General features: G+C 37.7%; 1 protein-coding gene across 6 annotated transcripts in view; it reads right to left on the reverse strand.

Annotated features, from left to right (window-relative positions):
• Positions 1-23,191, reverse strand: part of LOC127851145 (cilia- and flagella-associated protein 47-like) — a 68,375-nt gene that overhangs the window by 22,956 nt on the left and 22,228 nt on the right. For 2 of the 6 annotated variants that reach the window (XM_052384725.1, XM_052384724.1), the window contains 18 exons: positions 22,272-22,340; positions 21,946-22,027; positions 20,016-20,113; positions 19,393-19,674; positions 18,399-18,606; positions 17,260-17,458; positions 16,724-16,815; positions 15,799-16,031; positions 13,207-13,381; positions 10,950-11,199; positions 8,734-8,760; positions 6,706-6,927; positions 5,690-5,912; positions 4,965-5,160; positions 4,019-4,116; positions 3,200-3,451; positions 2,597-2,860; positions 2,221-2,238 (listed from right to left, as the gene is read on the reverse strand). In XM_052384725.1, the coding sequence (XP_052240685.1) occupies positions 2,221-2,238; positions 2,597-2,860; positions 3,200-3,451; positions 4,019-4,116; positions 4,965-5,160; positions 5,690-5,912; positions 6,706-6,927; positions 8,734-8,760; positions 10,950-11,199; positions 13,207-13,381; positions 15,799-16,031; positions 16,724-16,815; positions 17,260-17,458; positions 18,399-18,606; positions 19,393-19,674; positions 20,016-20,113; positions 21,946-22,027; positions 22,272-22,340 (2,988 nt within the window). The remainder of the gene's footprint in view (positions 1-2,220; positions 2,239-2,596; positions 2,861-3,199; positions 3,452-4,018; positions 4,117-4,964; positions 5,161-5,689; positions 5,913-6,705; positions 6,928-8,733; positions 8,761-10,949; positions 11,200-13,206; positions 13,382-15,798; positions 16,032-16,723; positions 16,816-17,259; positions 17,459-18,398; positions 18,607-19,392; positions 19,675-20,015; positions 20,114-21,945; positions 22,028-22,271; positions 22,341-23,191) is intronic. The other 4 variants (XM_052384729.1, XM_052384727.1, XM_052384728.1 and 1 more) reach the window with 3 other exon arrangements.

Below are 23,191 nucleotides of genomic sequence, written 5' to 3' on the forward strand. Positions count from 1 at the left end.
CAAGTAAAATGTATGAAAAAACACAAAGATAATCTAATATGCAATGCAACATCTTCATGCTTGTTACAGTTATGCTGACCAACTTGCATGTTATCATTACCTATCCTTTCATTAGATCACACTATAGGTTAGGTACTGTACTGACAATATTAAACTTAACACAATTTATTGACAAATTACATCATCCCCACAATAAAGTACATGTATTATATACATAGTAAAACAAACATCTAAAATGAAACCAATTCAACTATGCGACATGCAAAACCAACTTTGTTAACATGAACCCTTTGTAAAACCAACCATGAACCTTCTACACAGAATAATAAATTATGTAGTTTACACCTAATTTATAAATATCATTTAAACAAGCAATGTGTTTGTGAAACACTATATCCCCATATATTTGACCTTTGACCTTGAAGGACAACTCTGACCTTGACCTTTCATCACTCAAAATGTGCAGCTCCATGAGATACACATGCATGCCAAATATCAAGTTGCTATGTTCAATATTGCAAAAGTGTACATTAAATGAGCCATTTTGACCCATATATTTGACCTTTGACCTTGAAGAATGACCTTGACCTTTCACCACTCAAAATGTGCAGCTACATGAGATACACATGCATGCCAAATATGAAAATGCTATCTTCAATATTGCAAAAGTTATGGCAAAATGTTAAAGTTGGAGCAAACAAAGCAACAAACCAACAGACAGGGCAAAAACAATATGTCCCCCACTATAGTGGTAGGGGACATAAAAATAAAATTGTATATGTATTATGATCACTTACATTTACATTACCAATGAAATTATTCATTTTTACTATTAATCATTTTTACTATATTACTATTAATTTTGTAAGCCAAGTTATTCTGACCACAAATGACATACAAGTATACGCTCCACCACATGTAGTTGTTGATATAACTAGTCTTATAAACCACAAGAGGACATTAAGGGTTCTTGATTGCTCACCTGTTACACTGTTGCTCACATCTATGCTACTCAAGACAACATTTTGGAGGATATATTTCACAACAGGAGATATACTGTCAACATCTCTTGCTATGTAAGTCTATATAAATAATTTCTCACCACCACACAGGTGTGGCCAATTTTTACACCAATGACAAAATTTAAAAAAGCTATGGGCCTCGCTGTTGCCGAGATTTAAACAAGAGCTGTCACCATAGGATGACATATGCCCCCTATAAACGCTTTGATAGAAGTTATGAGCATTTTTCAAAACCTAAACGCATATTTCGAAACCTAAACGCGGACCCTTAGTTCAAGGTCAAGGTCACAGGGGTCAAAATTTGTGTGCGTATGGTAAGGCCTTGTCCATATACACATGCATACCAAATAAGAAGGCTACACCTGAAGCCACATAGAATGTTATGAGCATTTTTCGAAACCTAAACGTAAAGTGTGACTGACAGACGGAAAGTGCAACCACTATATGCCCTCCTTCAGGGGCATAAAAAAACATTTTACTGTATCTCCACAATAAAAATTTCACTTTTTTGACCCAAAGCCTCATTTTGACTTCATTCAAATGGTTTGAACACACTTTGAAGAGGACTACCATAAAATGTTACAGACCAAATACTAAACCTCTGGGTCATGCGGTTTCAGTTTTTTTTTAAAGTTCTCCTTTTCAAAACACCTTATTTTGACCCTTGACCTAATTATATAACAAATCGGAACCATTTAAGAAAATGTCGAAGAGGATCACCCAAGGAACATTTCTGTGAAGTTTCGTCAAATTCTTCCCTATGCTTCAGGAGGAGTTGTGATTCAAAGAAAAAGTTAACAAACGGACACACACTAGTCACACATGGGTTGACAATGGACATCAAAGTATCCCAATAGCTCACCATGAGCACATTGTGCTAAGGTGAGCTAAAAACATGAACTGTTCAGCCATAAACAAACATGCTTTGTTCCATGTCATTCTACCATGCTTCTTTTGTGAAGAATCATTTTCAAGTAATCAGGAAAATAAAATAAAAGATAGACAAATCCAACAATAATTCAAGATAATGGCAAATTGATACAAGCTGAGATTTATCGAAAGCTTGGGTTATGTACTGGTAAATGAACATTTTGTTTTTTAGTTGCATGGAATAAGTGACAGGAAGCAAAACCATTCGTATGCTTATGACCCTATCTAGGATTAGCCCATTCTATGTTACCTGCAACACAACCCTTACCTCTGGGTCTCTAAATTTCTGAAAACAGCACAAAGCCTATATGCAAAGTAGCAAAATATTGGGCGATAAGTTGATATGTGCCGCCTTATAAAACATGAAAACTAGTCTCATAGCAACAGCAGTTCTAAAGAAATCAGATATAATGCGATAAAAACAACTTAATGATTTTCAAAAAGTATGTGTTTTTTTCAAACCAATCAACATTATAGCTCAATAGTATTTTTTTTTAATCTGAAAGAAAATGTGAAGTGACTGTCACTGTGAGGGTTAAAAAAATGCTTTTGGAAAAATGTATAACACACAATGTACACTTGTGCAGATTGTGCAAGCAAGCACAGCACACTAAAGGCAGGTCTCATTCCCACATGATTTTTACCTTTGGCGCTATATTTTCCACTTGGGTCCGGAGATTAAAGGTCAAGGTTGATCCCACAGCTGACCCCTGGCGTCGCCCAATCAGAACCAGGATAGCTTCGGAAGGTCGCAGAAAGCGGCTTGTGAACTCCACGTTCAGCGGCAGATTAGATTTTGGCGGTATTGTGACAAACTCGCCCTTGGGAACTCTGAAATCTCGTGCATCGTGGCCTGCTAGCAATACCTGGTACACAAGGGACTTACCACTGGGGTTGCTCAGCTTTACCTGCGAAATACAGGACCAATAGGAAGGGGGCAACATGTTGAAAGGGAATAAAACAACAGGTCATAATTCTGATCAAAATTTTCATTTCATATTAATGTCAAAATAGAGTCATTAATCATGGTTGAAAATTTAGTTTACCAAAAATATAGTCATAAATAAGATACACTGATGATCCATGTGGAAGCTATTTCACTATTGATGTATTGGCCCATTTTAATAAGACTCAATCCAAAATTTGATTAATTTAGCAGTCAAAACTAGGTCTGTCTAGATACAGCGCTATGCAGGGGACCAGACATACCTGTCTACAGATGATTTTATGCAGGGGACCAGACATACCTGTCTAGAGACGGTGTTATGCAAGGGACCAGAGAACTCAACAGTGGCCTTGGGCAGGTACTGGGGTAGACGCTGGTACAGGTGAGCACACAGCAACAGAAGGGCAATAGGGTTCGGGTCTGTGATGTCGATGGCCTGGATGTCATAGTCAATGCCAGCAAACCGCATCGCGTTCACTACCTTCAGGGCATTGTGCAGGCACTGCTCAGCTGTGGCCGGATGTGTGTACATGTCCTGGAGGTGGGTCCGGATCTGAGGGGTGAAAAACGGGCCGTTTGTTTTGAAAGCTTCTAAGAGTCAAGATAAGGACATTTCATAAGTCTCTGGCTATACATTTTGTATGTTTAAGTTTTTTTAATTACCAAGTTTTTAAAAATTACTTAAATAATTGAATTTTAGCCTTTCATTAGCAAAACACCTTGGATTTCTTCTAGAATATTAACTTGCACATTCTCCTTTAGAAGAACCTCAGATTTCTCTCATGACTTTGTGAATATCAGGCCGAATCAACTGTTAACAAAAGTGTCTGACAGCATTCTTTTCTTTTTCGATGAAATTGCTTTTAATTTTTACAAACCTGGTAAGGATCCAAGCATGGAAAGAAGGGCAGACACACAAAAAACTGACAAGTTTCTACATCTGTAGATGTCGGAGGCACAAAAATAATATAAATATGACACTTTTTCAATTTAAAATGAAAATGTAAAGATTCATTTATGACATCATTTATGCAATAAATATTCTCTACCAAAACATCATTTTCAAAGTAAACGAGGTGCAGTTCATTGTTACTGCCCTATATTCTAGCACTATACATACCAGGAAGGGCATATGAGCGCCGATAACCGCGCCCAGCACAAGTCCGTCCAGCAGGTCAAAGTCATAGTTGACGATCCAGCGAGATGGGGGCACACCACCTGGATATGAGAAAGTTGAGACAGATATCACTTTATGGGCTCAACTAATTTATAATTCACATATATGCATATAATATTTCTATCATAATGTTGCTTTTTTACTATTATTTCTTGATACAAACAAGCTATTGGACAGAAATTTCTGTATATCTGTCTTAAATCTGTACAGGTATTAAATGGCAACGAAAACAGACTACTTTTATACAGTATGTCTAATTTGCGCAATGTTTACAGTGTTAATGGAAAATGCCATGTCTTGTTTTAAGACATGGCACTATAAACTATAAGTGAGCTTTGTACATTTAACAATGTTTTCATGGGCTTATCTGCACTTTACAAACTAAATGTATCCAATTCTAGAATTCAGACAAAATTAATGAAACAAGACCTAAGGTGTACAGGTTGAAATCCAAGAACAAAAAAAACTAAATGAAAATTAACCTTAAGTATAATGATTGAAATATGAAAAATAAACTTAATGTGCCAACAAATGAAATATTAGGACCTTAACAAATTAAAAGTTTCAAACAAACTGAATGTTGCCACTGAATGCTCCACCTTTGTCACAGTTCTGCCCGTGTGCTCACCTTTGTCACAGTTCTGCAAGTGTGCTCACCTTTGTCACAGTTCTGCCAGTGTGCTCATCTTTGTCACAGTTTTGCCAGTGTGCTCACCTTTGTCACAGTTCTGCCAGTGTACTCACCTTTGTCACAGTTCTGCCAGTGTGCTCACCTTTGTCACAGTTCTGCCAGTGTGCTCACCTTTGTCACAGTTCTGCCAGTGTGCTCACCTTTGTCACAGTTCTGCCAGTGTGCTCACCTTTGTCACAGTTCTGCCAGTGTGCTCACCTTTGTCACAGTTCTGCCAGACAGTCTTCCTGTAGTGCTCATAGTGGTGGTTGAGCCACGTCAGTATGATCCTCTCCCCCACATTGTAGATGTTGGAGCTGAGAGGGTCCGGGTTCACATCGGGCATGCTCACGGTCCGGTCGGGTGACGCCATGTGCTTGAGGGTCCGGGGTGTGATCTTTGCCAGCACTAACGTCTGCAGGGAGGGAAGCAGACAGTAACATATGGGCCTCACTAATGGAAAACTGAGCTCAATTCATGTGCCAAAAGTGAAGTCCCAGATAAGCCTGCGCATTCCTGATTAAGGCTTATCAGGGACAACACTGTTAGACTCAACTGGATTTTTGGTTTAAACAAGATATGTGTTTGTCAGAAATACAATGCCCCCTACTGCGGCATTTTGATTTTTTTTTTCTCATTTGGCAGGTACAGATAATTATCCTCTTTAAAGCTTATTTCTTTCCTTGGATTTGTTTTTTTTACATTTGACCTTAAAGGATGACATTGACCTTGACCTTTAACCACTCAAAATGTGCAGCTCCATGAGATACACATGCATGCCAAATATCAAGTTGCTATCTTCAATATTGCAAACACACATACAATGACAGAAAGACAGGCCAAAAACAATATACCCCCAATCATTCGATCCAGGACATAAAAAGACTTTCTTTAAATGAACAACTCCATAAAAGCGTCAAAAGTCTGGCCAATGAACTATGTACCTTGAGTATCTGCAACAGTATGTCTGTCCAGGCACGCTTGGACACGGCCTCAAACACGTCGTCCTCCAGCTCTTCCTCCGTGGTCACCTTCCCGATCTCCTCAAAGAAGCCGTTGTTCTCGGGCGAGAGTCTCAGCTCGCTCTGCATCTGCTTCCACAGGTGGTAGTCTCGCACGTCCATCAGGTACTCAGGCTTTATCGAAGCCAGGCACGCACCCTGGCATCTGGGGGAGAAACATACGTACATAAACAGACTTTCATGTGCTATTTGATGTCTTTAATTCTCAGGACGCATGTACGCGTAAATTTGACATAAATGTGAACATCATACACAGACCTAGTCTGGATTAAACATCTGATCGCTGTAAATCAAGGAAAATGTAAAAGACATATATAGGAACATGACATTTTTACGTTCTGTGACTAACATGAAATTAATTTAATTTTTACTCTCATGTTTATTTAAATATCTTTTAAAAGATTTGATTATGTGATAAAAATGAGTTAAATGTAATCAACCTTTTACTTGAGTTAAGTCAACAAAGTTTATTTTCTGTTCATGGATTTTTAAACATTATATAGACACATTAGGGCAAGTGGAAAACAATTCTGAGTCAAATGTTTGTAAAAAGCAATTTTTGAAAGGAAAATAACTTTGAGGATGACTTATTTATAGATCTTTACGTAGTTTAGGTTAAGCAATATATTGCGTATATACTTCAGGAATTTTAGGGTGATTTATTTGTGTATATCAGCCGTGCTCTAGTAAAACAAGGTTTAATGTGCTTTAAGTGTTGTCCCAAATAAGCATGTGCAGTCCGCACAAGCTAATCAGATACGACACTTTCCGCCTTAACTGGATTCTTGCTAAGAAGAGACTCCCTTACAAATACCGTAAAAGTGATAAGTTTCGTCCCTGATTTGCCTGTGCAAATATGAGACAACAAATTACACACATGCATTAAGCCCAGTTTTCCCAGAACGAGGTTCCCATTGTTTATGTGCGCGGCCACATACTTGAGAAAGGTGAGGAGGGTAGAGTGTTGCCAGAAGACCTGCTTGACCCTCTCAATGGGGTCAGACGGCAGGTGTCCATTGATGGGGATACCGGGCACGGGTCGCCCAGCCAGGTTGCTTATCATGTCGTATATTGTCTTGAACTCCTTCTTCAGGTTGTTGGTGTCCCAGCTGCCCGACTTAGAGCCCTTCTCTTCATCGATTGGCTTGCGGCTGATGCCTCTGTGGACACAGAGTGGAGGGCAACGTCAAGTGAAGCAATGACATGATCACACAATAAAATAGAATAAATGCAAACATGTAAACATTCAGTATTCTGTAGCTGATACTGCTGGAATGAAATAGAGAACACATCCAAATGATTGTCTGCTCATTATGTTTAAAAATGACAACATGAGTCATTTTGTGGGAATACCAGAGGTAATGGACGTACATAAAAAGTTGACCTGGAAAAGCCTGTAGACTAATCCAGAACACTTTCACCTCCAGCAGATTTACAATAAGAAGAATTCCAATAAACAGAAATTACTGTAACTAGAAATGAGTCGCGTTCTGAGAAAACTGGCCATAATGCATGTGCGTAAAGTGTCGTCCCAGATTAGCCTGTGCAGTCTGCACAGGGTAATCAGGGACAACACTTTCCGCTTTTATGACATTTTTCGTTTAAAGAAGTATCTTCTTAGCAAAAATCCAATTTAGGCGGAAAGTGTTGTCCCTGATTAGCCTGTGCGGAGTGCACAGGCTAATCTGGGACGACACTTTACGCACATGCATTATGCCCAGTTTTCTCAGAACGTGACTCAAATGTCTAACAGACACTGATGCTCCCAAAAACACATGTTTGGACAAATCCATTACATATTCTACAGTGGACACAAAAATAAAGGACAATATTCAGCCAACATTAGTTGCAGTCTAAATTCCTTTCTGTACAATCATCTATACATTAAGGTCCTAAAACTTTAAAAGTTTGATGGAAAAATATAAAAAGCTAATATTTTCAGACATGAAACTTGAGTTTAATTAATTATCAAAAGGTAATTTTCCATTGTTTACTCAGCAAATAATGATTATATATGCGTAAGGGTCACCAATTTGTGACGAATGTCGTTAGAAGTAATTTGTTTGATGAAACACATCAGTTTATGCTAGAATCTCTGCATTTTTGGCACATAATTATGACATGGTTGTTTTCAAACAGTTAAATATACCGGTAAGAAAAAAGTTTGATAAATAAGCATAAAATAAATTCAAAACATATTTAGGATTGTCTCTTTGGCATGCATAATTAAAAACTTATAAAATAAAATGAATAAGTCATTCGATTTTGTGAATATTGCTTTTGGTCATAATGGCTAGCATTAAAAAAAATGTTTCCAAAAACTAGTTTGGTTTGAAATAAATTAAGAGTAAGGGATATAAAAACAACAGAAAATGGAAGCGCATAGTGTGTCTTTTTATTGTTATAAGCAGTGGATCTGCAGTTCACATTCACTTGTAATTAATATTTTCATTGTTTCAATTGTGTGCTACGTTTAAATTATTAAAAAAAAATATTGTTTAATTTTGATTTTTCCACTGAGTGTGGATGATATTTTTGTTCAGTTCATGTAGCCCCATCAGATTGTATTCAGATACAGAAATTAGTCTGTGGCCAATATTATCAAATTGGAATAGGAGATACAAAAATTGGCCCTCTTGTGATGTCACTTACTTTTTATATTAATGATATGTAGTGTATAAGGTTAATACATTCAGACATGAAACTTGAGTCGTATTCAGTATTATTTAGAATACATTTGCAAATTCCCCTCTGCAAATAATTAGGATACATTTGTATGGGAGAGCATGCAAAAAGTTGGCGAGGATTTAAGAAATTACCAATAATATACCATGCTTTCTTTTTAGAAACAGACATTTTGATAAAACATGCTCATAAGGAAAAACTGAAATGGGAAAAATCACAAAATAGTCAACATACATGAACAGGCAACATCATTTAAAACAATGTAAAGTGAACAAAGTTACCTCCCTTCTTTTGTGCCACATATACACCTAAAATGTGATTAATGCAATGGCATTGTTAAACTCAAGAGCTAATCTACCATAGACAATCTCATTAAAATCAAATCATTACATGGTTGGTATCTAAAAACATCGTACATTAGGTAATGTTTATATATTTTGTGGACAACACAATAACATAAACGTCCATTTCAGTTTTATTTGCATTTTATTTTTGCTTATTAAACTCCACACAGCGTTTTAAAATGTTTGTTGAATACATGATAAAAGCGAGACCCTCAACGGGCCTCGCGACACAAGAAGTTGTGTGTCCGCTATGCCCAGTAGTGTGTGTGAGACTGTCCTGTTACTAACGTCAAAATACAGATATAAACGATGAAACAGTTGATTGTTACATGTGCAAAGTCTGACAGGCCGTGTACAAAGGCACGTTTTTAATAATTGCAACGTAAATATGATGTACATGTATGCAACGGACACATAACAAATACCTATGGAATTGATCGATGTTTGAAGTTTTATACCCGAGGCAATGAAATGATGATCTAGACGTGACTTCCTATTGAAGATTGTATGAAATCTGGGTTATTGCGTTGATACAAAGTTCGATTATTACATGTATTAAAAATGCCCCAAATATTCATTATGTTACATGTGTGACCTTAAGGACAAACATCTTGATTTCATTACTTGAAATTAAACTGCTTTTCAACAGTTAAGTTTAGCAACACGAGGGATGATTGTCATCATGATTATATATTCATACCACTTGCCAGAATCATTTAATGAGATAGTTACCATACCATACACACCAACATAACACATTACATACACAAACATGCCTATACAAAAATCTGTGGACATGTACTAAGTGAGTTTAAATCATTCAGTTTATTACCTGGAATACATCTACAATCTTGGGAGACATAATGGAAAAAATGGATTTATTATTAAGGATGAAAGATGACACAAAATCGCACAAACATAAAAACCATCCTCCTAACATAAACTGTTTTGAATGTTAAGTAAAAGAAATTTTATAAATGATGAAGCGAATTTACTCTGTTTTTTGCTGATGAACTAAGCATCTAAACTTATTATTTTCGATAGCTAAAGTGTTCCATGTTTTGCTAGTTCTAAGAAAAACATACAGAATGACCAATACAATATACAACTCATATTCCTAAAATGTAAATGACTTCTTGTAAGTGGCTCACGTTCATATATTGATAATAGTTACTTACTATGTAACTCACATCCCAAATTTATAAGTGGCACCTAATATGTAACTTACAACAACTTCTGTTAGTTAGTTAGTAGATGTAAGTCATATTCCATTCCTAATTATTTCACCTTTGTATACTACATTCCATTGCTAATTATTTCACCTTTGTATACTACATTCCATTCCTAATTATTTCACCTTTGTATACTACATTCCATTCCTAATTATTTCACCTCTGTATACTACATTCCATTCCTAATTATTTCACCTTTGTATACTACATTCTATTCCTAATTATTTTACCTTTGTATACTACATTCCATTCCTAATTATTTCACCTTTGTATACTACATTCCATTCCTAATGATTTCACCTTTGTATACTACATTCTATTCCTAATTATTTCACCTTTGTATACTACATTCCATTCCTAATTATTTCACCTTTGTATACTACATTCCATTCCTAATTATTTCACCTTTGTATACTACATTCCATTCCTAATTATTTCACTTTTGTATACTACATTCCATTCCTAATTATTTCACCTTTGTATACTACATTCCATTCCTAATTATTTCACCTTTGTATACTACATTCCATTCCTAATTATTTCACCTTTGTATACTACATTCCATTCCTAATTATTTCACCTTTGTATACTACATTTCATTCCTAATTATTTCACCTTTGTATACTACATTCCATTCCTAATTATTTCACCTTTGTATACTACTAATTTTAAAATGATTATTGACATAAGCCCCATTCTGTGAAAACTGGTCTTAGTGCATAGTACCAGATTAGCCAGTGCAGTCTTAGCAGGCTAATCAGGGACGACACTTTCCGCCTTAACTGGTCTTTTGTTTAGTACAGATGCCTTTAAAAAAAAAGGATGTGTTGTCCCTGATTAGACTTTAAACACATGCATTAAGCCCCATTTTCCCTTTTTCCCAGAAAAAGGCTCATTGATTCCATCTACTATGTTACTCACATCCTCAGAGAGACAGGTATGCTGATGGGGAAGGGCCCGCCGGGCCAGCCCTGCGCCGAGAACCAGCGCTGTACCGCCAGCAGCACCTCCATGTGGAAGATGCCTTCCTCTGAGTCCTCATCAGGAAACATGGCCGAGCCCAGTGAGCGCGACGCGAGGTCGTTCTGGCGCGACATGACATGGTGATCAGAGCCTGAAGGAGGCTTGTTCTTGGCCCCGTCACGGTTGTCTGGCGAGCTGCCTGTTGAGTCTGGGAAGGTTAGAATAACATGTGTTTTGGTTAGAGTATATAATGGGTTTAATTCATATAATAAACTACAGTCAATTGATAAACCTTATTTATTAATTATGACTTTAAGGCTTGCAAACTCAAGGAAGATCATTTTCTAAAGGCAAGGTTTGATGGTCACCATACCAAACAGGCAGGGTTTGATGGTCACCATACCAGACAGGCAGGGTTTGATGGTCATCATACCAGACAGGCAGGGTATGATGGTCACCATACGAGACAGGCAAGGTTTGATAGTCACCATACCAGACAGGCAGGGTATGATGGTCACCATACCAGACAGGCAGGGTTTGATGGTCACCATACCAGACAGGCAGGGTATGATGGTCAACATACCAGACAGGCAGGGTTTGATGATCAACATACCAGACAGGCAGAGTATGATGGTCAACATACCAGACAGGCAGGGTATGATGGTCACCATACCAGACAGGCAGGGTTTGATGGTCACCATACCAGACAGGCAGGGTATGATGATCAACATACCAGACAGGCAGGGTATGATGGTCACCATACCAGACAGGCAGGGTTTGATGGTCACCATACCAGACAGGCAGGGTTTGATGGTCACCATACCAGACAGGCAGGGTTTGATGGTCACCATACCAGACAGGCAAGGTTTGATGGTTACCATACCAGACAGGCAAGGTTTGATGGTCACCATACCAGACAGACAGGGTTTGATGGTCACCATACCAGACAGGCAGGGTTTGATGGTCACCATACCAGACAGATAGGGTTTGATGGTCACCATACCAGACAGGCAGGGTTTGATGGTCACCATACCAGACAGGCAGGGTTTGATGGTCACCATACCAGACAGGCAGGGTTTGATGGTCACCATACCAGACAGGCAGGGTTTGATGGTCACCATACCAGACAGGCAAGGTTTGATGGTCACCATACCAGACAGGCAGGGTTTCTTCCCAGTCCTCAGACCACATCAAAATTGTGTTTATTTCAGTAAAAAGGTAAATAACTAGAAATTGCATACATTATTCTTAATTAGTCCCAACTTTCATAAGTCTAGTAACTTAACAAGGTACAAGTGCTAAGACACGTTCCAGGTTTCCAGGTCATCAGGTTAAGAAAGTTAGTTTTTTCCTTTATTTTGGGATCTGCACAATTTTTTACAACTATATCTGTCACATCATGGGCGGTCAGTTTACCTACAAACACTTTCTCGGTTAATTAGTTAAGCAGCACTTTTTGCCAAGCACACACAAAAGCCAGTAATTGACAACTGACCTGCTTGAAACAAGCGGACAGTATGAGTAATTGTATGATTTCTCACGATACAACTCATGGGGCCAGGCCAGGATTCAAACCCACAATACTGGGATTTTAAGTCCAAACTTAGAATGAAAAACTTGAAGAAAATAATTTTTAAAACATGCACTGACTTAAACAAGAAACCGTCAAAGACGGGTGATGCTCCTCAAAGGTTATTGTTTGTCACAATATTGCACTATATATTCAGATAAAAGGAAACGTCTAGTAGTTGGGAGGACAAGAATTGCATTATATGTACAGTTAATGGAAAATTTCAAAGGGCCATAACTCTGTGAAAAATCATCCCACCAGAACCGGCTGATAATATGTACATCTCCTCTTGGTAGCAAAGCTTCCCATAAAGTTTAATTGAATTCCGGTCATTAATTGCTGAGAAATAGCCCAGACAAAAATTGTGCATGGACGGACACACGCACGGACAGATGAAGCGGTGACTATATGCTTCCCCCCAAATATTTTGGCACACAGGCATATCACGGACAACACTTTCTGCCTAAACTGTATTTTTGTTTATAAGAGACTTCCTTTAAACAAAAAATTACATAAAGGCGTAAAGTGTTTCTAAGATTAGTCTGTGCATTCTACACAGGCTGACCAGAGATGACACTTAACACACATGCATTAAGCCCCATTATCCCAGAGCATGGTTCCAACATATGTGGCATTTCAGTGTACCTGAGGCGCTAGTGGAGGACTCGTAGCTGGACGAGGAGATCTGGAAGTTGGAGCTGGTGGCACTGGTGCTGGGGCGGGAGTTCATGTTGGGCGTCTGGCATGGGATAAACACCGCCTCGCCTGTGTTGTTCAGGCTCTCCTTGGACACTGTCTTGTGACCCTTGGGTGAGGAACCCTGAAAAAGGGCAGATCTGAGCCACGCTCTGGGGATACAGGGCTTAATTCAATTGCCTTAAGTGTTGTCCAAAATTAGTTTTATGCAGTCTGCACAGGCTTATTGCAAACAATACTTTCTGCCTAAACTGGATTTTCACTAAGAAGTGCCTCCCTTTACCTTTAAACAAAAAATACCACACAAGCGTAAAGTGTTGTCCCTGATTAGCCTGTGCAGACTGGGATTACACTTTAGGCAAATGCATTGAGCCGCAAATTCCACGAGCGCGGCTCATTTATTTGTGATTATTGCATGTTAGAACATAAACCTGTCAAAGACAGTGTATCCCTCGCCACAGGTGCATTGTTGTTTACAGTACAATTAGAATCACAAAGCCTGAGCATTTTCTAATTTTGGCAATTATAACTCCTTAAAAGTAATGGAATCTCGGAAAATCTTGACAATATGCACTGATGTACTTGCAGATATCTGTGCTGAATAAGTTTGACAAAATTGTATGAGGAGTTGCAAACAGAAGCTTTTACATCCCATCATCAGACGTGCATCCTCGAAATAAACCACTGTGGAAAATTTTTCCTTTATTTGGGCACGCGCGGCGGACTCATATAGTCATATTACTCAGAATCAACTATAAAGTAATCATTTTAGTAAAATCGAATAAGTTTCAACAAAACAAACAATTTAATACCAAGATGTAATATATTTTAAACACTCAATGCAACACAAACAGCGAAAAACATTGTTTACAAATATTAAGTGTGCGTACTCATGACGTCATTATTAACACGTCAAACGACAAAAGTCATATTCTTTCCCGCTAAAGCTGCAGTTTTTTAGTATTTTTTATTATTATTTCTTACAAATCGGGGACGTAGAGGTATGATAAATAGTAAAACAGGTTAGTTACTGATCTGTATGTAATGTATTAGGCTCGGGACGAATAAAATAATAAAACAATGTTTGCTTAAAATAACTTTGGGATTTTCCGTGTACCGGTAGTTCTATTTTCCTACTCTACTTTTAAAGAAATAATTGAAAACTAAGAAAATTGATGGGATAAATCAGATACTAGGTCGGTGCCGAATAAAGCGAAGTTTATTTTTGCTCGGCCCGAAATCTGAACTTCCCAAAGCTTGTGGTTCAGATTTTCAAAGCCTCGCAAAATAAACTTCGCTTTATTCGGCACCGACCTAGTATTCTCTATATATGTAATGTTAAACAAAGGGCAATAACCACAGAAAAATAAAGCAATAGGGGAAAAACCTTGATATGATAAATGCATTAAAATGCTGGAAGATTATTATTCTGAAAAAGTTTTACAAATAATGAACCCAAAATAAATTAGGAGTTGCGCATAGTAGCATATGAACATAATTTTAAATAAACAATAATAACTCCTTTAAAAATGACTCATTCTCAAAATCCTGACAATATGCTCTGTAGCACTTAAAGATTAAAATTCTATAAAAGTCTGACAAAAATTGTGTATAGAAGTATAGAACATGAGCACAAAAGCCTCTATATTTAATTTAAAACAAACAGCAATAGTTCCTTAAAAAATAACAAAATCACAAAATCTTGACATAATGGGCTGCAGCAATTGAAGATAATCCTTCTGTAAAACTTGGTCAAAAACAAATGAAATGCAAACTGCTTGAGAGGTTGTACACAGAAGAGTGGGACAGAATGTACGCATACATGCATGTCCACCATTTCTATATCCCTAAGCCTTTTAGGAACTGGTAAAAAGAAAAACTTACTGATAGCTCTATGGCACAATAGGGACCAACCAGGAAGCCCCACATTTTACTTGGACCAAAAAGGAGGACTTAGTTCCATATTCAGTTTGGGGCTGCCAGGCTGGTCATTATTACGTCATGGGGTCCAAGGAATGGTTTCCTTGTTCTTATGTTGTACTGAACATTTGCATTTTATTTATCAACCATTCTATGACCAACCAGTGTACAATAAACCTTGAAAGCACACACCTTGAGAAAAACGGTACAACTCAAAGGCAGTTCTAATTTTGGAACATGATAATAGAATCAAATATTTCAAAGAACCCAGTAATTAATACCTAATATTTTTTCAGTTAAATATTTGCTAATGTTAACTGATAAATTCAATAAAGTGCTACTGCAAACTGAAACTCAGAAAGGTCATTTGTCAGTATTGAACACCAGTGGTCCATATAAGTCAATAGTGACCAGACAATATTACTGTAGATTGCCTCTATCATATTTATCGGACCTGAACAGGTCAAACAGATATAGACACTAAGACAGACAGCTTTATGGAAGGAATGATATTCATAGATAAAACAAGTCTGAAAATTATTTTCACACATAACAAATATCATTTTTGTCACTATGATAAAATATGCTAAATAATTATTCTATCCTTGATTCCCTCCATACCTGTTCGCACACAATCTGATGGTCCGTGCGGTGCAGGGCCAGGAAGGGATAGCACGTCATAAGGCAGTTGTCAGCGGTGGCGGTCACCATGAGGCTGAACGGGCGACTGCAGTCCGGGAAAGAGAACTGAACGTTCTGCGCGAACGAGACCGGGCGCGAGCTGGAGAAGGTGACCTTGACTGGCAGACTGAATGGCTCTATCTGACCCTCATCTCCGCAGCAGGGCTTCACAACTGAAGTTACACAATAGGAAAGGATGGTTACATTTAGAATGGGCAAGAATTAATAATGCTTCATTTTTAAGGTGAACTTTTCACATTTACGTAACCTTTGCGTACACAAATGATTTGACACGCTTCAGGCAATAATGTGTCTTATGCCATGTGCTGCAAGGGTAGCTCAAGAACACTCTGTGCGTATGTCCAAAGTCGGGTCAGGAGCAACCCTGTCCCCTTATGAGCATAGGCATATTATCTTTGTTACTTTTGTTCTAACCACACACATTATTACTCCTTCTAGCCCAAGCAGTGCAACTTAAATTTATTAGCAAATGACTATCAAGGCAGCAGTATGAGACATGACAGTGCCACTTCAAGCATTGAATTTTTTCCAAAAAGTATTGTGATTAATTACACATCATTGCATAACAAGACATGTTTATGGCGGAAACATTAAGTTTCATGAAAATATAAGGCACAATAAGTAACTTTGTATCAGTATTAACCACCAAATACTGAAAAAAAACAAGTTTATAGCAATATTGTTTTTTATACTCAGTTACCATCAAACAAGTTTTAAAACTATGCCAAAACAAGCAATTTAAAATTATATAATGTATGTTAAAAATACAAAATGATCATGTTTTTTAACCATTAAAACATTTAAAATACAATTATAATTTTGCAAAATGAAACATTAGACTGACCTTGACCTTCTGGAAATGTGACCTTGAGAGGTGAAAGTTTGCTGCCATCCTCACACTCCACTTCAGGTAACTCAACCTGAATCTTAGTGGCTCTGAAAGGGGTCACATAGAACAGTCAGTGCTTCAATCAATTGAGCTGCGTTCTGTGAAAACTGGGCTTAATGCATGTGTGTGAAGCACCATCCCAGATTATGCTGTGTTGTTCGTTTTTGTTGTTTTTTTGTTTAAAAAAAAGTCTCATCTCAATGAAAGTCCTGTCTAGTCGGCAAGTGTTGTCCCTGATTAGCCTGTGCAGACTGCACAGGCTAATATGGGATGACACTTTAAGTACATGCATTAATCCCAGATTTTCCCAGAACATGCCTACATCCATAAAATGTCTGTTATGGTGTTGTCAATACAAACAAAACACAAGCAATTAACAACACAAATAAAGTATTATTTAACAGTCATGTGCCAATACTGCTTTCAGCATTTTTGAAAAAAAAAATCGATGCCAACATTTTTAACTGATAAAAATACATATCCGTACTTACTCTCTGAACTGTGCAGCAAACAGTGTGAACTCCGCGCTGACCTCCGTCAGTAGGGGTACGGGGGTGAGTACAATAGCGAGGGGATCAAACCAGAGGCGGGGAGCCTTGTACTCGGCAATCACCTGCAGGTACTGATAGGGCTTCTCAAAGTTCTCGTTGAGGATAATCTTGTACAGGCTCTCATACCGACCGGGCACCTCTGGTAATAGAGAAGAGTTGGAGGATTGATACCATATTTTTGGTTGTAGTGAACAGCAATGAATTAATAGAATGAATTGTCAAAGATGTATAATCATTTCAGGCATTTGTTGTTTACATATATTAACAATATAATAACATTGTAAATGTTGATTGTGGCCTCTATATCTGTCACAAATATTAGAAAACAAGCGATGCGTTTGTGAAACACTTTTTCCCCATATATTTGACCTTGAATGATGACCTTGACCTTTCACCACTCACAATGTGCATCTCCATGAGATACACATGCATGCCAAATATCAAGCTGCTATCTTCAATACTGAAAAAGTTTACATTAAATTAGCGATTTTGACCCATATATTTGACCTTTGACCTTGAAGGATGACCTTGACCTTTCACCACTCAAAATGTGCAGCTCTATGAGATACACATGCATGCCAAATATGAAGTTGCTATCTTCAATATTGCAAAAGTTATGGCAAATGTTAAAGTTTGCACAAACAAACACACAAACCAACCAACAAACCAACCGACAGACAGGGCAAACACAATATGTCCCCCACTATAGTGTTGGGGGACATAAAAATGATGGTCACTATAAATTATATCTGGATAATAACGTCTTTTTAATACCACGTTGAAATGAGCCTCTCTCTTAGGAAACGGGGATCCCAGATTAGGCTGTGCAGTCTGCACAGGCTAATCAGAGACAAGACTTTCCGCTTTCATTGAAGTTTTGTTTAAGGGAGTCTCTTCCTAGCAAAAACCCAGTAAAGGTGAAAGTTATTGTCCATGATTAGCCTGTGCAGAATGCAAAGGTTAATCTGGGACAACATTTACGCACTTGCATTTAGCCCTGTTTTCCCGGAGCAAGACTCATATCTTACAAAGTCCCCATGTTGGCAATGTATGATCATCCACAAGACAGGCTCACTCACTTGGACAGAACATGACTGCCACCTGCTGGGTCTCTCCTGGTTTCAGAGACCCCTCAATGTACCCCTTGTTCTCCCCTGTAGGGTCCGTGAATGGGGCCCCAGAGGGGTGGATGAATTTGAACACCCCGTCATCCATCGTCTTGTTGTTGATACGCAGGTCGATGGCCCATTGCAGTTCTTTGTCACTGTTGTTGACAAAGATGGTACCCTGAAGAATTGGAAGAAGTCAAATAAAGGCAATGTAAAATGTGTATGTTTCTAAATTCTCAAGAATTCTAGTATAATTTCTAAAACAGAAAACTTTTAAGAGAATGGTAACAATGTTCATAGTATTTATAACTGTTAACTACATGTAAGTGTAAACTATGAAACTTATGCCAGCTTATGGTAAATATTAAATCAAAATGTTGTTATTCAAATACTTAAACCCATGTTGCAAGCATTTAAACATGGGCCGGTATTGACTCACCAATTCTAAGACCAAGGAATAGTCATAGACTCAATGAAAATACCTGCAAGCTTAAATGGCGCTTATTTGAGTCGTGTTCTGAGAAAACTGGGCGTAATGCATGTGCATAAAGTGTCGTCCCAGATTAGCCAGTGCAATCTGCACAGGCTAATCAGGGACGACACTTTACGCTTTTATGACATTTTTCATTAAAATGAAGTCTCTTCTTAGCAAAAATCCAATTTAGGCAGAAAGTGTCTTCCCTGATTAGCCTGTGCGGAGTTCACAGGCTAATCTGGGACAACACTTTGCGCACATGCATTATGCCCAGTTTTCTCAGATTGCGACTCATTTGATAAACATCTTGTTCTCAATGAACAATTATATAATTACAGGCATTCACTGGCATGCTAGACTTCACCTTCAATTAGTTATAGCACTTAACAGTCTTCAGGATATTCTTTATTATATGACTTAAGTCTAAGAATCAGATGTGAATACGGGTCTAGATAATGAAATTTCCAGAAACAAAAAGACAAAACCCACCTTAGACTGCATCTGACCGGACTGTATGGAGACATCATGGAAGCTGGCAGGGGCGAACAACTCTATCTTGTTAGTTGAGAGTTGTAGGGGCTGGCGTAGGGCCGTTGCAATCACATGCTTCCTTGGGGTATCCACGGTGAAGGGCTGGGGCTTGGGGTTGATGATGTGCTGCAGGGAGTTCTTGTTTGAGGGGGCCGGGGTCGGTGGGAAGGGGGTAGGGGCCGGGGAGGGGGCCCCTGTGTGGTTGATGATCACAGGCAGTGTGAAGTCATAGGCTGCCACCTGCCCATGGACAATTTGTGTTGTATAACAGTCATTTACATAAATGTTGACACACTTTAACTATTAACAATAAATACGTTAACTATTGGGGCAAAAAAAATGTTTGTAATGTGTACATGATTTATTTTCATTGTAATTACACCCATGTTTTTTTCTTCAATTATCTAAAATATTACATTAACTTCACTAATGGAAAAGTAAATAACAAAGTTTTGTATGACAGTAAAATGTGTGCTTGTACTTTCCATCAAAAACATTAGTAGAAAGACAATATGCTATAAAGTAAGAAACACCCCTAGGTCAAAGCCACTGTAAGGATGGTATAAAACCTGGCCGCCTACCTCTGTTGGCATGAAGATCAGCTCCCCCTCTACGACCTCCTCAGGGTTCAAGGTCACAGAGAACATGCCCGGGTTCAACACCTGGAACGTGTAGTCCTCTGAAACACAAACACATACCATGGTGTGAACCAGTCAGATGTAAAAGAGATAGGGAACGTGATTTACAAGTCAGATGTAAAAGAGATAGGGAATGTGATTTACAAGTCAGATGTAAAAGAGATAGGGAATGTGATTTACAAGTCAGATGTAAAAGAGATAGGGAACATGATTTACAAGTCAGATGTAAAAGAGATAGGGAATGTGATTTACAAGTCAGATGTAAAAGAGATAGGGAACATGATTTACAAGTCAGATGTAAAAGAGATAGGGAATGTGATTTACAAGTCAGATGTAAAAGAGATAGGGAACATGATTTACAAGTCAGATGTAAAAGAGATAGGGAACATGATTTACAAGTCAGATGTAAAAGAGATAGGGAACATGATTTACCGTAATTACTCTATGTTTTCGGACACTCTAAGTTTTCGGACACCCCGTTTTTTAGCAAAAATAATTAAGTTTCGGACATAAGAGTTTTCGTCCATAATTAATGTCTCTAAGTTTTCGGACAGTCTATTTTACAGCGCTATTTTACCAAATTTCGGTCCTGTTTTCGATATCTAATGACACTTCAATCATGGGGTTTTACAACCAGATTAACATCATAAAACATGACAAGTGCATGCCTGAGGGCAACGGACTATTACTTTTGCGTTATAGGGTAAATAACCTTGTAAACCGGTATGAATCAATGGTTTCGCCCGATAGCATAAGCGTTACGACAATTACCAGGGGTAGCGCCAATTAACATGAGTGAATCCACATGAGTGAATCCTTTGTGGTTAAACCACGTGACCTATGTATCGGTCAGCTTAGCAATTAGTGACGTCACAGCAGAACTGTGCTATTATCTACCGCAATGGTACTTCAGCTTCTCAGTAAAATGACTGACAAATATTAAACGCTTCAAAGTGTGATGCTCCCTATTGCAAGTTTTACGAACAATGGAAGGTGTAAGACAACAACTATCGGAAATGAACAAACAAAGAATTCATTGTTGTTTTTTTTTGCGTAAATTACAGGTTCATACTAGCGAGTATCGGTACATCACATGCTCATCTTTGAACTCGTTGGTCAAAGTACAACCTTGTTGTAACGATCTGTCAAATAAATTAAGCATTTAAAATTATTTAAAATGCAGTCCAAACACATATAACTGTAATTTATACTATACGGCATGGTATCTTACAAGCGCGTGCTATTACCCGTAGTCGTTGATACAATTGACGCTATTTCGGACACTTCAATTTTCGACTCTAAGTTTTCGGACACCTGTATTTTGTGAATATTTTTTCGTATCTAAGTTTTCGGACACGAAAAAAAAATAATTTTTAAGCGTCCGAAAACATAGAGTAATTACGGTACAAGTCAGATGTAAAAGAGATAGGGAACGTGATTTACAAGTCAGATGTAAAAGAGATAGGGAACGTGATTTACAAGTCAGATGTAAAAGAGATAGGGAACATGATTTACAAGTCAGATGTAAAAGAGATAGGAATGTGATTTACAAGTAAGATGTAAAAGAGATAGGGAATGTGATTTACAAGTCAGATGTAAAAGAGATAGGAAACGTGATTTACAAGTCAGATGTAAAAGAGATAGGGCATGTGATTTACAAGTCAGATGTAAAAGAGATAGGAAACATGATTTACAAGTCAGATGTAAAAGAGATTGGGAATGTGAATTCAGAATTTCATTCGGTTCCGTTTAAGCTAATAGATTCGGATTTTCAGTGACAAAAATGATTAAATTACGAACATGAACATCGATAGTGAATGATCTAAGATCAGAAAAATTACAGCAGCTGCAAATAATATGATGATATGGTTACCTTGAGTCTGGAATCCTGGGAAGTTGAGGGTAAAGTCCTTGTATCTGGACAGGTCAAACTCCAGTTTTGCTTTTGTGGTCATCTGAAAGCAGCAAAACTGACTTCTTAATCTACTGGCAAAGTTTGCATGAGCATATGTAAATGTGTTGAAAGCAGATTCACTGGCATACATTTTAGTTGAAATTTCATCTGTTAGAAGAGCAAGTTTGAAAAACTAACCAGAATTATTTCCTTTACTTAATAATACAAATGAAAATTGTGTTCCCAATGATTTGGGTTACAAAATGTGTGACACAGCCAAAAAGAACCTGACACAGATCACATACCTTGTTGGTCATTTTGAATGGAAGTGTTGACCCTGAACCACAAAACACCCCTCCAAAATTGAATGAGGGCTGCAAAGTAACAACAGGCAATTACAGACACAACAGCAGTCTACAGTGTTGTTCTTTTTAATGTTATATCAGGTGGGTCATGCAAACATGGGTCTTATGACATAATTATGGGGCAAGCTTATGTCCAGACCAGCCTGTACATCCGTGCAGTCTGGTCAAGAGTTACTCTGTCCGCTAATATGACCATGAAATTTGTGTCAGTTTATTGGCGACAACCTAGCTCTTTGCTAGACTGCGCGTTAAGAGGAAGTCTGGTCTGGAGCTACGCTGGCAACATCTGATATAACACCCATTTCTCATGATGCGGCTCATATTGTCTTTTTAAACATTTTAATATCATTTGACGTGAGAAGATAAAATCAATATCCATATATGTGTCACATTATCAAGATAAACATATGATATACAGAAATAATATGCACATGGGCAATCAAAAGCTATTGAATGAAAATAAAAATACAGCATTTTGAGAGCAATTGAGAAAAAAAAACTGAACAATTATGACATCAGATTGTTATTTTAAATGTTTATTCGTGATATGCCTCTCATCCTTAAGGTCTTAAGAAAATAAATAAAGTTTACAATCAAAGAACATTTATCCTTTAAATTCATTTACCAAACGAATAGTCTTATCACTGGACATTACCCCCTGAACCACAAAAATGTATCTGCAACACCATTTTCATGGTTTGTCTCAAATACATCAAACATATCTGATAAAATATTTCCTCAAAAGATCCAATATTAGGTTAAATAAGACCGATCACATGTCCCTAGTTCTTCTTGAATGCTTTAAGCTTTTATTATGAGTACATACGTACAGATTAATCCTCTTAGTGGTTTTGGCAAAA

The sequence above is a fragment of the Dreissena polymorpha genome, chromosome 11 (assembly GCF_020536995.1).
Source record: "Dreissena polymorpha isolate Duluth1 chromosome 11, UMN_Dpol_1.0, whole genome shotgun sequence".
In the NCBI taxonomy this organism is placed as follows: Eukaryota; Metazoa; Mollusca; class Bivalvia; order Myida; family Dreissenidae; genus Dreissena; species Dreissena polymorpha.